The sequence below is a fragment of the Pleurodeles waltl genome, chromosome 5 (genome assembly GCF_031143425.1).
Source record: "Pleurodeles waltl isolate 20211129_DDA chromosome 5, aPleWal1.hap1.20221129, whole genome shotgun sequence".
Classification (NCBI taxonomy): domain Eukaryota; kingdom Metazoa; phylum Chordata; class Amphibia; order Caudata; family Salamandridae; genus Pleurodeles; species Pleurodeles waltl.
The window spans coordinates 125,371,166-125,386,574 of NC_090444.1; the positions used below are offsets into that span (position 1 = coordinate 125,371,166).

Here is a 15,409-nt window from a genome sequence, read left to right on the forward strand (position 1 = left end):
AATTCAACTTCAACATTAAAGTGGATCGTAATTTACAGTTCATAGTCACCAAACATGGCATTTCTACCTGCTCCCAAACAAAAGTTATTACTTAATAAATGTAGTTAGGGAACCCAATGTTATCCTGTGGGAAAGGTAGGCCTCACAGTAGTGAAAAACGAATTTGAGAGTTTTTAGCTACAAGGACATGTAAAACTTACAAGTACATGTCTAACTTTTAAAGTACAATGCACCCTTCTGTATAGGCTGTTTTGGGCCTACTTTAGGGGTGAGACTATTATGTAATAATAAGGGAGTTTTAGGCCTGACAAGGGGTTAATTTTGTCGAATTGGCAGTTTAACAAGGCATACAGGCTGCAATAGGCTAGGACATGGTTTAAGTGGCTACTTAAGTGGGTAGCACAACAAACTGTTGATGGCCCATTAGTAGCATTTAACTTACCAGCCCTAGTTCTATGGTATACAACTTTACTAGGGTCTAATAAGTAAATTAAACGTGCCAATCAAGTATAAGCAGAGAGGGCCAAGTCCAGCATTTCCTTATCCCTCACTGGCATTATAAGCCCCGTAGCCTCTCACCCCAGGACACCTTCATTCCAAACTTCTCCCACACACATGGATCTCCCCAATATCCAGTGTCTCAGGCGGCAATGTGAAGCAACATATCCAAATCGAGGCAGACCACTAACTGTCACCAGCTATCCTTTGCAAATCCCATGTTTTCTCCATTGAAATAGCTCTCAACCTGGCAGGCCACCTTCCTCTCCAACCTCATTTTCTATCTGAAAGACCCTGTAATCATTGCTGACTTCTCCAAACCAACTTTCCAAGAACTCTTTAATTTTTATTGTAAATGTCTCCTTGCTCTCCCAGCTACTCCTGAACCTGCCACCGGGGCTCACAATGATGGAAGGAGACTTTAACGCCACCCCAGACCCAGCAACAGACGTGGCCGGCCCAATCTCCATACATAGACACCAGGCGGCGGCGGGGCTCAGGGGTGGTTTTCGGCGACGGGGCTCTGTGACGCTTGGCGAGTATGGCACCCAAGATGGTGTCAATTCACCCACACATCAGCTGCTCATGGTTCACAATCCAGGATAGACCTGGTTCTGCTCCCGAGCACAGACTGCACAACTCTCTCCCACATTGAAATATTGACAAGGGGAATCTCCGACCATGCTCTGCTCCGATTCTTTATAGGTCACACACAATCTCAGACCCGCCCAATGTGGCGGTTAAACGCATGGTACATCCAAGACCAAAACTATGTGGAACAGATGCGCAAGGCAATACAGGACTACTTTGAGCTGAACGAGGGGTCGGTGACATCCGCAGGCACTTTATGGGCGGCGGGCAAAGCGGTACTGAGGGGCAGGGCCAAAAACCTGGTACGGAACCAAGAACGCGCGCGGGCCCAGCATATCGAACAGCTGGAGCTCCGGGCTAAGGTTCTTGAAAACGAAAATGAAATAAGCTCAAACGACAAAACAACGCGACAATTATTCTTAATTCGTGAGGACATAAGAGACCAATCCCTAGAGGCGGCTAAGCACTTATGGAGGGCAAGCACTGCAAAACTCTACGGATGGGGGGACAAGACCGGAAAAATGCTACACTGGCTGGTATCTCACCACCAGGCCTCCAGGATTGTCCCCGAAATTCGGTACGGAGAGGGTAACCTCGTCGTGAACCACACAGAAATCGCAAATGCCTTCGCCACATACTACCGAACACTATATCAGGCGTCGGGATGGGTCGACATAGGCTCAGCCAGCCGGTTGCTGGATGAAATTCCCCTCCCATGGTTGTTGGTGTCGGAGGCGCGGGCTTTGGATGAACCCATTGACGCGGAAGAAATCCAAGCGGCCACTTCGGCATTGGGCACTGGTAAAACCCCGGAACCCGACGGATTCCCCTCAGAATACTACAAGGCCTTCAGAGAAGAATTAATACCACACCTATTAAACCGCTTTACAGACGTAGACAACAATGGTACCTTCCCCAGAGAACTAGATACTGCCATCATTGTAGTGCTCCCCAAGACCCAACCCCCCTCAACACACTGTGCGGACTATAGGGCGATCTCACTGATCAACACCGAAATTAAAATCGTTGCAACCATCCTTGCCGCCCGTCTCAAAAGGGTTCTGCCACAACTAATACACCCAGACCAATGTGATTTCATGGCCACTCGCAGTACTCGGCATTGCATCCGTCGGTTGCACATAGCACTAGCTGAACGTGGCCGCTTAACCCGAGACCTTGCCCTTTTACTCATTGATTTAGAAAAGGCCTTTGACTCGGTCGATTGGGGGTTTCTCTGTTTGGTACTCCGACGCGCGGGCCTCGGCCCAAGATTCTGTCGCTTGGTTCAAGCACTATACGTCAACCCTACTGCCCGGGTGCAAGTTAATGGGTCCCTGTCCTCGGCTCTAGAGGTTCATCAAGGCACACAGCAGGGTTGTCCTCTGTCTCCCCTTCTATTTACCCTAGCCATTGAACCTCTGGCCCAGATGGTCAGATCTGACCCAATATATCGCGGCTGGTATTGGAGCCACTCCCAGGAAGACAGAATAGCGCTTTATGCCGATGATGTCCTGCTGTATATGGAAGAGCCAAGCATAACGGACCCACAATGCCTCAATCTGTTAAAACGCTATGAACTGGCGTCAGGACTGAAGATGAACCCTGTCAAATCCATACTAATCCCGCTTGCACACTCCCGGGACTGCTTCGATTGGCAAGATAAGATACCACTGCGCAGGCTAAGCTTCAGATACCTGGGTATCTGGGTGTCACTACTGCCAGAACTGACTTGGGCCACAAACTTGACACCGTTATTATCACGCATCAAAGCAGACCTTCAGAAATGGCAGACTCTGCCGCTAAACGTAATGGGCAGAGTGGCTCTATATAAGATGATGATGATCCTGCCGAGGCTCCTATACACCTTTCAAAATTTTCCTCTATTCATCCCCCGCTCCTGGTTTAGAGCTCTTGAAAGTGCCACGGCGTTGTTTCTCTGGAGAGGTGGCAGACATCGAGTGGCGGCCCAACACAGCCGAAGAGGGATATATGATGGAGGTCTGGGTGCTTCGGACCCCTACCTGTATTATCTGGCCTCCCAATTAATAGTGACCCACAACTGGTTTAACGGGGCATGGGAAGGCCCAGCTTACCGGGTGGAATTGGAACTCCTGGGGTTCCCACGCCTTCTAGATATAATGTATGGGAAACCCCTACCCCGAGGAATGGGGGAGGTTACCAAGGCAGTTTTTCTGGCATGGCGTGCCGCCCTAAGATACACCCACTGGAACGCCATTGTTACCCGTCAGACACCACTGTGGAGAGGGAAATGGCTAAGTGTGACTGCAGCACTGGAGGGATTTGTGGAATGGGATTTGGTGGGCATCTCCCTGGTCGGAGATGTGTGGTCAGGGGACACTATGAAATCTTTCTAAGACCTGAGGGAGGACTTCCAACTAGCCCAAACACAATTCTTCAGATATCTCCAACTTAGACACGCTTTAAGAACTCACATACCGACAGTAGGCTCTCTGCCAGAGTTTAACCCGCTGGAGGCCAAATTACTCATGGGAAACCTGGGTGGGAAGGGTGTCTCCCATATCTACAAAACACTGATCAACAACGCTCCCGGAGATCTGAACCTCATTAGATCTAGATGGGAGTTATGGGTGGGCGCCCTAGAAGACACGGAATGGAAAGAAGCCATGATGGCACCCAGGTCGTTGGCGGTGTCGGGTAAGCCCTGCACAGTGCAATTCTACTACCTACACAGTGCATACTTATTTCCTGCTAGGCTACACCACGCAGGCCTTGGACCCTCTGCCCAATGCCCACGATGCTTGACCGTGCCTGCCTATTTTTTCCAGATGGTTTGGTCCTGTCGAGTGATACAGCCCTACTGGGACTCAGTGCTCCACGGACTGGGGAAAGTCTTGGGTTATGAAATACAAAAATCTGCAAAACTGGTCCTACTGGGAGTGATGGAGGACATGGGGGGAACACGGGCTCACCGGGCTCTGGTAGCCACGGCCCTGTGATCGCCAAGAGAGATATAGCTGCGACCTGGATTTCCCCTGAGGGCCCATCACTCCGAAAATGGAGAAAAGGGGTCGACTGGTGTGCAACCCAGGAGAAAGTGGTCTACGAATCTAGGGGTAGCCCCCGGAAATTTGAAAGGATATGGGGGAGATGGATAGATTTGCTTCCATAATAAGGGACAAGAGGCTGGCCAAGATGGCTACACTGGAACTAGGGCTGCGGCCCACCCTCCGGCCTAGATCTCTATCCCCGCATTGAGACTGTTTGGAATTCACTACTGTCTTTGATATCTATTGCAATGTCATACTGAAATGTAAATGCTCTCTGCTCGATACACTTCTGTTCTTTGTCTTTATCTTTTATTTTCCTTCTTTGCTATGTCTTCCTAAAAACAATAAAATATGTTTATCAAAAAAAATGTCTCCTTGCTCAATACCTCCAAATTAGATCCTTTACTCACACTCTTCCTTGTCCCCTCCCCGTTCCCCATCTTTTCCGCTTTTGGTGACATTTCCTCTTTGCCCAGTACCTCCAAAATCAAATGTTTACTCACATTCTTCCTTGCCCCCTCCCTGTTGCCCTTTCCTTACACTTTCAGTGACATTACCTCCTTGCTCTGGATCTCTAAAATCAGATCTCTACTCACATTCGTCCTTGCCTCCTCCCTGCTCCTCTTCTCTCCCACTTTCAGAAACATTCCCACTTTGCCCAGTATCTCTAAAATCAGATATTTACTCTCACTTTTCTTTGGCTCCTCCCTGTCCCCCATCTCACCTAGGTTCAGTGACATGGCCTCCTTGCCCAGTATCTCCAAATTCAGATCTTTCCTCACACTCTTTCTTGCCGTCTTCCAATGACCCTGCTTCTCATTTCCACTTTGCTGTGCCTAATTCTCTGCAACTTCTTTCTGCCCCACCACCCAGTGCAGGAGAATTTGAACTCATCCTTCGTTCTGCAAACTCATCATGTGACCCCCGCGAACCCACGGTGCTTTTTCACCAGGAGAGGCTCATATCCCACTGACCTGGACCTTTCTAGTCCAACCTTTAAACCTTTCCCTCCATATGGGTTTCTATATGCCCAGTTATACAGTCACCCCCTTATTCTTTATCATCAAGAATCCCTGTGCTGACCTATACAACCCCTCCAATGGTCACATTTGTCCTTTCTCCCTCACTGCTCCAAAACCCTTCAGCGATTGCTCTTAAGTCATATCTCTGACTCCTTATCACAACACAACCTAGGAAATTCCTTGTAATCATCGAAAAAACTGCAGTCCACTGACACTGCACCCGTTCATAAATCCAACATTGTCACATCCGCATGCCACAATCACCAGTTAACAACTTCTCTTCAGCTTTGGACAGGGACAGTAATATAGGATAACATAGCCTTAGAGTTCTGACCAAGCTGGCTTACTCTAGACTAACTGCCCCTTTTTGCGGGGGATGGCGAGTCCTCCATCTGCACAGCCTTTCCCGAATGTAGGTCCAAGGTTCAGCTTGAAGTTCACTAATCTTCATTCTGAACGTGATCGCATTCAGAAGCATCATATTCTCCCCTGTGTTTTCTGTCTACCTCTTTATTTACTGGTGACATTCACCTTTTTAGCCTTTCCCACTCACACACCCACTGTTGTGAATTACATCACTATTATGAATCTCACCAACAAGGTTTGTTTCACTGTCTCATGTTAAACACACTGAGATGGATATCAGCTACATCTCCATAATCACCCCATCTGAATCTCTCCTTACAGCTGCTATTCACTCATAAGGGAGGCTTTCACCCCCACTTAACCCAGCACTATGCTAACTCCTTAATACCTTAAGCCGTCATCATAATCTTACTTAGCCCCTACTGCAATCCTTAACATCCTTCAGCAGCCATTCCGAACAAACCTGCTAAATTAAGCATCTTCTCAGTCTTGCTGGAACAAAATGGTAGAAACCAGATTTTATCACGACTATGGCCACATTGTCACTTTGGTAGAAGGTAGCTTCCAGACTTGGCTTCACGTCCTTACCATTACCGTTAGCGCCCATACCCTTTAACGTGAACTTCACCCTGGCACAAAAACCCTTCTGATTTGAAGAATGGAGTGAGCACAGATGTCTTACTGTGGGATCTCTTGTCACAAAATTCCTATTTGAAGACATTAAACAGCACTTTGGCATTCCAGAGACTAAGCAATTTTTGTAGACCCAACTCTGACACTGCATTCTCCATCCCTCAATGATGAAGGAAGTGACAGGACCAGTTACACGATTGGAGAAATGGCTCAGAGACAGCCCCCAAAGCAGAGTCCTGATATCCACTCTCTTCTTCTGATATCCAGTTCTTATAGACTCCCCTAGCAGCGACAAAACACCAGGTGAGCAGCGATGTGAAAGGGAACTAGGCTACGAACTGATGCAGAAAGACTGGGAAAAAATATTTGATAGATGGGGTAGATTTGCCTCTGATGTGCGCCAATGTGAAAATCAGTATAACATTCTGACATATTGTTATAAGACCCCAGAAAAGGTAGTACAATGGAGTGTGACAACATCTGCCAGCTGTTGGAGCGGCTGTGGAGGCCCAGGTACCCTACTGCACTTACTCTGGCACTGGAACAAACTCACTGAATACTGGGAGCAGGTACTTTAGGAGATCAACGATGTCTTTGGAATAAGGATTCGAAGAGACCCTGCAAGAGTCCTCCTAAGCAGACCATAGCTCCACATACGATGCCTGAAATTGGTTAGAGGGAAACAAGTGGCCATTGCTATAATCACAATACTTCAAAGTTTGCTAAAGTTGTGAGGAACGTATAATGCCCCCACATTTTTTGACTGGACGCCCCGCCCTTGTGAGAAACTAGCAATGGAAAAGATTGTGATGGCAAATCAACATAATCTTGCTTCGTCTTAGGTAACCTGGAACCCATTTATATATACTGTCCTGTGATTTTTGATAACTCGAATGCCCACGACACCTCAGAACGCTTGTTTCCCCAGACATCTCCTGACTTCTTTCCCCACAAAGCCAGCAAACTCTTGCTCAATCCGGGCAGCTACACAGACCCGCTTCACAGCTCCCTGACACTGGGCCATTGACATTGGGTTTAGAATGCACACAAGGTGGGATAGTGGGAGTCTAGATATAAATATTCCTCTTCTGGTCTTGGTCTATGGTTAGTCTTTAAATATTCCTCCTCGCCGGCCACCTGGATGTAGGCGATGGTATGTGTGCAGACCAAATTAAATAAAAACAGTCAAACCTAAATTTTCACTGTTTGAGGCAAAGCAGGAAGACCTGAGTAAGATTCACTGCTCATTAGATACACTTTGATACATTTCTGCTGTGAATTTACCTGGTGGAACAGTGATGTAATGCTGAGATGTCCTTGTCTTTTTCTTTTAGAAAAGCATCATGTCAATGGAAACAGGATGGTTGAACCTTTCCCAGACGGATCACAAATGGTAATTTTTGGTAAGAAAATAGGATTAAATTCAAGCCCTAATAATATAACTGTTTACCAGTGATTTTTGTTACAGCAAGAGCTGCAGATTCCTTCAAGGAGGACGAGTTCTCAATAAGCCTGCTCCAATTGTTAGAACACATTTGCTGACCAAACTGTGATGAGTATGTTTTTCATCTGATCGTATGACAAGTGACATTTATGACATGGGGGTTGCATCTTATCCTACTACATCAATCTTTTAATGACAAGGGAATTATTCTGAGCTAGGTGCATGAATGACATTACATAGATTATTTTGTTTGCAGCCATTCTATTGCAAAAATATAGTAATACTGCTAACAGTGTTATGTCATATAAGGCTGATTCTTTCTTACAGTGCATTTAACTGAAAGTATGCATACAGTTTTGAAGGCCAACATTTATTGTTTTTCATAAACATGTTAAGAGGTTTATTTATGGTGCCAGCATACCATTGAGATGGCCTCAGAGTGGCAAAAGGACTTTGAAGTCAATACAGTTCAGACATCATAGTCATGATATCATTAGGGCAACAAAAATAATGGATTGAGCCATCAAGTATGAGGACGAGATTTACGTGTCCTCCAACTACAAGCTCTCTCATCGCCAGAGTCTCGGTGGTGGTGGTATTGGCTGAATCAGAATGCCTCCACAAAGGTAATCCATACTTTGATTCGCAACATTACTCCAGAACTGAACTGAAGCATGGAGGGAGGGATACAAGGCCTACCCATAACCCTTCTTACTTCAGCGGAGATCTCTGGGCACTTTAATCAGGCATTCAAGAGGACCTCCCTGGTCCTGCCTGTCATCACCTCCCACTACTCGTTCAAGTTCTGAAACCTTGTTCTCTCATCCAGTCGAAGTGTCTGACATGTGAGAGACTCATCACTGTAATGGACATGTATGTTCTTATTTAGTTGAATGGGAATGCGTATTTTCAGAAATGTTCATCGCTCATGACGCACATATATGGACACTTCAAATGTATACCTCTCTTGAATGTACAAGGAAGTCACAAGGAGAAGCTGATTCATACCTTCAGCAAAGCAGGGAGGTCTTTCTCTTCTTTTCCTCATAGGTCATGTTTTGAAGAGAACTGGGCTTCACACAAGCTCTCAAAAGACTGGGGCCAGGTGGAAATGTGTAAGTATCGTTCAGCCAATAGCTTGCTGACAATCTAGAGTTGTACACCCACTTTCCCGTCAGTATAATGAGTTTCCTTCTCTCGGCGAGTGGCCTTGTGCAGAGTAAATTGCCCATTATCATTTTCTGCAAAATTCCAATATGGCAGAACAGCTTCCTGACAACTCAGTTCATGATAAAATCTACCAACCACTCTCCACTGTTTATGGAAGATAGAAAGGTGGATATAAGGTGGTAACTGTTCATATACATTTCTCTGCGAGAGGCAACCAAGGGCCAGATGTTTCAAACGTTTTTGCATTCGTAAACGGTGCCTTTCACAATGGATGAAAGGCATTCACAGTGCAGTTTTAAGGAATCGCAAAAATAGCGATTCCTTACAATTGTGACTCCATTTAGAGAATTGTAGATTGCGATTCTCTAAATAGGGAATCTCAAATAGAGAATTCCTATTTGCGATTTCCAAAGCACATGTATCAAGCATCTCCTAAATGCGAATTGGGCATTTAGGAAATGCAGTTACCATAAATTAAAGTTTGGTGGTAACCATGTGCAATTTTTAAAAATGCATTATAAATGCATTTTTAAAAATGACTTGTAGCGCACACATGTCCCTAAGGCATGTGTGTGCTTCAGATGTCCGTGAATATTTTTTTGGGGTGCATCAGAGGGGGCCTTAGTCCTAACTGGAATTCGCAAATTAGGTAATGCAAAATCATTTGCACCTATGGGCCTACAGGCCCATAGGGTTGACTGGAGTTGCATTCTCTATTTGCGATTTGGTATTAGCGTTTGTGAATTTTAAGAAATCGCTAATACCAAATCGCAAAATTCATACATCCCATTTTGCATTTCTTAAATAGTGATTTCTTAAAATTCGCTATTTGAGAAATGCAAACCAGATCTTTCATACATTTGGCCCCAAGTGTATTCTCCATAATCTGCTGCTTTTGGCCGGGATGGTTTAGAAAGTGGCCAGGACTCTCATATCACCAACAGGACATTTTAGATAAGGTAATGAGATGCTCTTTCCAAAAAGAGGTGCAACGGGTAATTCTATTTTCATGGCTGGAGAAGATATAAAGTATTTAACCTCTAGTAGCACAAAACCGAAGTGATAGTTGACTCCTGTTTTCTAATTTGATTGTTTCGGCAGAATTACATAAACCATCAAAATATACTAGTGTGATGCAACCAAACCAAAATTATTAATGTTATGCAGATTACATATTTTGGAGAGATGCATCTGTAGCTGGAGGATGTCCGCTTTCCGCGTCCCACCCAGCGACCACTTAAAATGTATTGCCTGTTGAGCAAATATCTTGGAGAAAACACATGTTGAATTGCTCTGGGGAGATCATGTGATGCTGGTGGTCCTTATTGAAATGCAGACTTCTTAGTATTGGCTTCATCCCCCAACACACTATCAGGCTGTCCTGAGAGAGAAAACAGTTATAAGCAGGGCACATGTGACTGACAGCTGTTTGTCAGGCCTTAAATCGCAAGAGAAGGCATCAAACCAGAGCTCAAAAAAAGGGTACAACTAGATAGGCCAATGCAATTCTCCAATGTAAGCCTCCTAGTCAAAATGGCACCACTTTTCTTTTCCCTTGTTTGAATTCAGTATGTGTGTGAATATTGGCGATGTTCATGTGCAATGGTGACTTACGCCTGTTTTGCTTAATTCTGTTTGTGCCTGTGCATTGTGTACATTACTAGACCCTGCCATACAGTTTTGGGAAAAAAACACATTTGATTGAGATGACAGCAAACATGAAGGGCCTTTTGTGTAGAAAGAAGAGAGCCCTGCACTAGTTCTGATCAATACTCCCATTTCCTACTTCAGGAAGTGGTTTTTACCCTCAAGAGGCCCCATGGGGTGTATCTTACAAAAAGCACTTGTGTGTGAGTTCACTAAGTACATGCTTTGCTGCATTGATTTTCAGTGTGAATAAACTGTTCTCCTTTCCTTCTTTATGAGGGAGATGGATTCTGTAAGTGGCCTACAATTACTTGAGGAAAAAAGCTAAAATGTCCAAAGGCGTTAAAATAAAAACCTCTAGCCTTTTCGGCATTTACTGTTTCCTAAAACCGATACACATGTTTACTGTGAAATATGGGACTGCCTTTAAAGCAAAATCTTTTTTAAAACAAACTCTTAATATGAATGTTGTATTTCTTGTTCACTCTTTCGTTTTTTATTTTTTAACAATTTGACAAATTGTGTTCTTTTGATCGACCCTGGTGGACAACATTTTTATTTTGCAAGTCATTTCTGAGGTTTGGCTTTGTCAGAATTTGTTTTGTGCAAAGGCCTATATGGGTGTTTCATATTGAATTTGAGGTAGATTATTTGTGCCAAAGCACCATATTCACTAGTGCTCTTAAAAACACTCATTCCCAAATCATTTAAAGAGGAATGTCTGGATAATTGACTTAATTCAGTGTATGTCCTTCTTCTCAAGTCTTCAGCATAGAAATTGTGTCTTACTATTATTGTGTACTGTACTGTTCACACTATTTTATTTCCGGGTCTTTCTTACAGTAGAGACTTATCTGATAGAGACTTCTAGTTGCAGATTCCGAGCCTTTGAATTTCACCAGGCACCAGACTGGATCCGGAGATTTTTTTCTTCGAGCCAGTACCTCTGCGCGCCGCCAGGTGTCGTCGGTTGACTCTGCGGGTGTCGTTGGCGTCGTGCTCGCCGTGATGATGTCGTGGTTGTATATATGGCCACCCCCGCGCGCTGATGTTAATTCTTTTCTTTCCACGCCAGCCTGCGCGCAGATCCAGAGAAGAGCTACCTCAGTACATTTTTTACTATTTTGACATTTTTGTGGTATTTTTGACGAGTTCGTGGATGCGTCGAGGCATGTCCCGCAAAACTGGATTCAAGCCTTGTGACTCCTGTCACCGAACAATGTCGGTGACAGATCCACACCTCGTGTGCTTATGGTGTCTGGAGCGCGATCACGACCCGAAGTCGTGCTCCGAGTGTCAGGACATGAACCCGAAGGCTTTGAGGGAGGGGTCCCTAAAGCTCTTGGCAGACCGACACTCGACTCCACAGCGCTTACGGTCCCGTTTGAGATGAAGGTCTCAAGACTGGCCGCGGAGTCACCACCACTCTTCGTCCTCCAAGTCATCGGAACATTCAGGTCACAAAAAGAAGTTTAAGAAGGACAAGCGTTCTTCGACTTCACCCCGTCGATCGGATGATATGACGTGGGAAGAGTGTCGATGCTCTAGGCCTCCATCAACAGAGCCTTCCTCTGGGTCGGCTCCGTGCTTACCGACTTCCCGGGAGCCAGAGCCACCCCAGCAAAACTTAAAGAATTTTACGAGCCATGCGCCTCATTTTTGGGTGGTCTGACTCACCTTCGGAGCCTTCGGGCACAGGTGAGTCAGTTGGGGTCCCTTCGGTTTCAAAGCCGTCGACTTTGGCCTCGGCTCCGGAGGGCCCCTGGATCCAATTGCGGATCCGTCCCGACGCCGGTCATGCTACGGCGACCTTCCCCAGCGTCGGGTCAGACATCGACGCTCCCGATGTCGGTTGGGCCCACAATCTACGTGGATCCCATCCTAATACCTGACGACCCGGAGCCATAATGACGTTGATCGCCGCCAATTCTGTTCTCTATGGGCTCTCCTAGGCCCAGGGTTGATCCAGACCCTTGTTCTTGTGGATATGGATGTGAGGGGAGTATGGAGGGGTCGCTGGACCCTTTAGAATACCAGCTTGACCCACAAATGGACTGGGTGCAGTGTTTGGGTGATGCCAGTGGTCTAGACACCTCCCCTGACACTGGTACGCTCTCTCCTCCTAGCATGGTTATGGAGGAGGGTGCTTCTTACTCTGTGGTGGTGAAAAGGGCGGCTGAGGTCCTGGACCTCGAGCTTCCTTCTGTGGAGGTAAGGCCTAACATCCTAACCAACGTGCTTCAGCCGGGGTCTTCCTCTTCTGAGCACCTTTTACCCTTTAATGAAGCACTGACAGACGTCCTTTTGGGTACCTGGTCCAGATCCAGCATAGGGGCTCCTGTGAATAGGATGATTGCCTGCCGCCATTGGCCTGCCTGCATCGTCAGACATGAAATTCCTGACCCAACACCCCACGCCTGAGAGCCTTATCATCCAGGCTTCTTCTTCTTCTTCATCTGGCGCATTCCCTGCCGCACCACCAGATAGGGAATCAAAAGGACTGGATAATTTGAGGAAGAAGTTGCTTTCTTCCAACAGTCTAGCGCTGCGGTCCATGAACACTGCATGCCTTTTGGGCCGCTATTCCCATACTCTCTGGGATACTGTTGCGCAAGTGCTGCCTGCAGTTCCGGAGTAGGCCCGGACTGTCCTGTCCGAAGCCGTAACAGATGGGAGGGATGCAGCTAAGTTCATGATTCGTTGTGGACTGGATACGACTGACTCCCTCGCAGATCGGTTGCATCGACGGTGGCATTGGGACGCCACGCCTGGCAGAGAATGTCTGGCTTTTCGGAGGATGTCCAGCAATCCTGAATGGACATGCCCTTTGATGGCACACATCTCTTCGGAGACAAGGCGGACTCGGCACTCAAACACTTTAAGGATTCCCGAGCCACGGCCCGGTCCCTTGGTCTCACGCCCGCACCTAGACCCCAGCAGTCCCCTTTCGCCCCTTTCGTGGCTACGGAAGGGGCACCCAACTGCATCCTTTTCCCCCCGGCCAAAGACCCGCGCCTGCTGTACAGCCTCTGCGCAGCCACGGCCACAGGATCCCACGTTCCCGGGGATCAGGGAGCCAGCGGATCGCCCAGTCCACCCCGCCCCCTCTTCAGCCTCCAAGCCTTGCTAGTCCGCAGGTACATCAGAAGCCAGTAGGTGGCAGGATATGCCATCATCTGCCCCAATAGCAAGTCAATACCTCGGACAGGTGGGTACTCCAAATTGTCTGAAGGGGCTACTCCCTCCCCTTCGAGATATCCCCTCCAGCTATACCATCTTCATTCAGTCAGATATCAGAGGATCATATGGCGCTTCCCTGCAAGGCAGTCCAAGCCCTTTTGGCCAAAGGAGCCATAGAGAGGGTTCCATTGCCAGAAGTAGGTCGTGGTTGCTATTCCCGCTACTTTCTGGTTCCGAAAAAGGACAAAGGTCTTCGACCTATATTAAAGCTTCGGTCCCTCAATCTCTTCCTAAAAAAGGAGTAGTTCAAAATGTTGACATTGGCTCAGGTCCTATCTGCCCTGGATCCCAGAGACTGGATGGTAGCGTTGGACTTGCAAGATGCATACTTCCATATTCCCGTCTTGCCGGACCACCGGCGTTACCTACGACTCGTGGTAGGTCACGTGCACTTTCAGTTTACTTTGCTCCCCTTTGGCCTTACCAGTGCCCCTCGGTGTTCACAAAAGTGATGGTAGTGGTGGCAGGTCATCTGCGCAGGTTAGGAGTCCCAGTCTTCCCCTACCTCGACGATTGGATGTTGAAGGCGAACTCCCCAGACAGTCATCTCCCACCTCCAGACTATGTTGAACCTTTTGCATTTGCGGGGGTTCACTGTCACCGTGCCAAAGTCACACCTGACTCCTTCTCAGGCGCTCCCTTGCATCGGAGCTGTTCTGGATACAGTGCATTTTCGGGCATATCCTCCCGAAACGTTTGTCCTGGATATTTGGGCTATGATACTGATGTTTCAGCCTCTGTCCTGGATTTCGGTGAGAATGACTCTGAGGCTGCTGGGCCTCATGGCCTCCTGCATTCTGCTGGTTCAAAATGCCAGATGGCATATGCAGGCTCTGCAGTGGGACCCGAAGTTCCAGTGGGCCCAGCATCAGGATCAGGGAAATCTCTCCGACAAGGTCCAGATCTCGGAAGGGACTGCGAAAGACCTCTCCTTTTCCCAACCAGATCTTACGGTCGTGACAGATGCGTCACTTCTGGGATGGGGTAGCCACATGGGAGATGCAGAGATCAGAGGCATCTGGTCTCCGGCGGAAACCGGACTCCTTATCAGTCATCTGGAGCTCCGAGCGATTCGACTAGCATTGAAAGCATTTCTTCTCTCCCTCAAGGGGAAAGCAGTGCAGGTGTTCACAGACAACACCAGTGCCATGTGATATTGCAACAAACAAGGCAGAGTGGGGGTGTGGACTCTTTGTCTAGAGGCCTTTTGTCTCTGGAATTGGCTGGAACATCAGGGCATTTCCCTGGTGGTTCAACGCCTGGCAGACTCCTTGAATGCCAGATCAGACAAACTCAGCCGACGCTGCATGGTCGACCACGAATGGCATCTCCAGCCGGAGGTGGCGCAGGGTCTCTTCCTGCAGTGGGGAGAACCTTGGTTAGAATTGTTCGCCTCGATAGAGAACGTGCAATGTCAGCTGTTTTGCACGTTGGAGTTTCCAAGGCGGCATTCGCTCGGCAACGCTTTTCGTCACAAGTGGAATTTAGGCCTCCTGTATGCCTTCCCGCCAATACCACTTCTGCCCAGAGTTCTGAAGAAGATCAGGCAAGACCAGGCCGAAGTAATACTGGTGGCTCCGGACTGGGTATGAAGAGTCTGGTTTCCTGAGCTTTTGAACATGGCCATAGCTCCTCCGATCAGACTGCCTCTTTGGGAGGATCTTCTGTCGCAGCAGCAGGGGAAGGTCCTTCACCGAACCTGTCATCTCTGCAACTTCTTGCGTGGAGATTGAGCGGCGACAGTCAACGTCTTTTGACTTGCCACTTGA

The 15,409-nt window shown here is 47.4% G+C and overlaps 1 protein-coding gene across 2 annotated transcripts in view; it reads left to right on the forward strand.

The window, feature by feature from the left end:
- Positions 1 to 15,409, forward strand: part of MSRA (methionine sulfoxide reductase A) — an 885,765-nt gene that overhangs the window by 294,103 nt on the left and 576,253 nt on the right. For both annotated transcript variants that reach the window (XM_069233798.1, XM_069233799.1), the window contains exon 2: positions 7,474 to 7,542. In XM_069233798.1, coding sequence (XP_069089899.1) covers positions 7,474 to 7,542 — 69 coding nt within the window. The remainder of the gene's footprint in view (positions 1 to 7,473; positions 7,543 to 15,409) is intronic.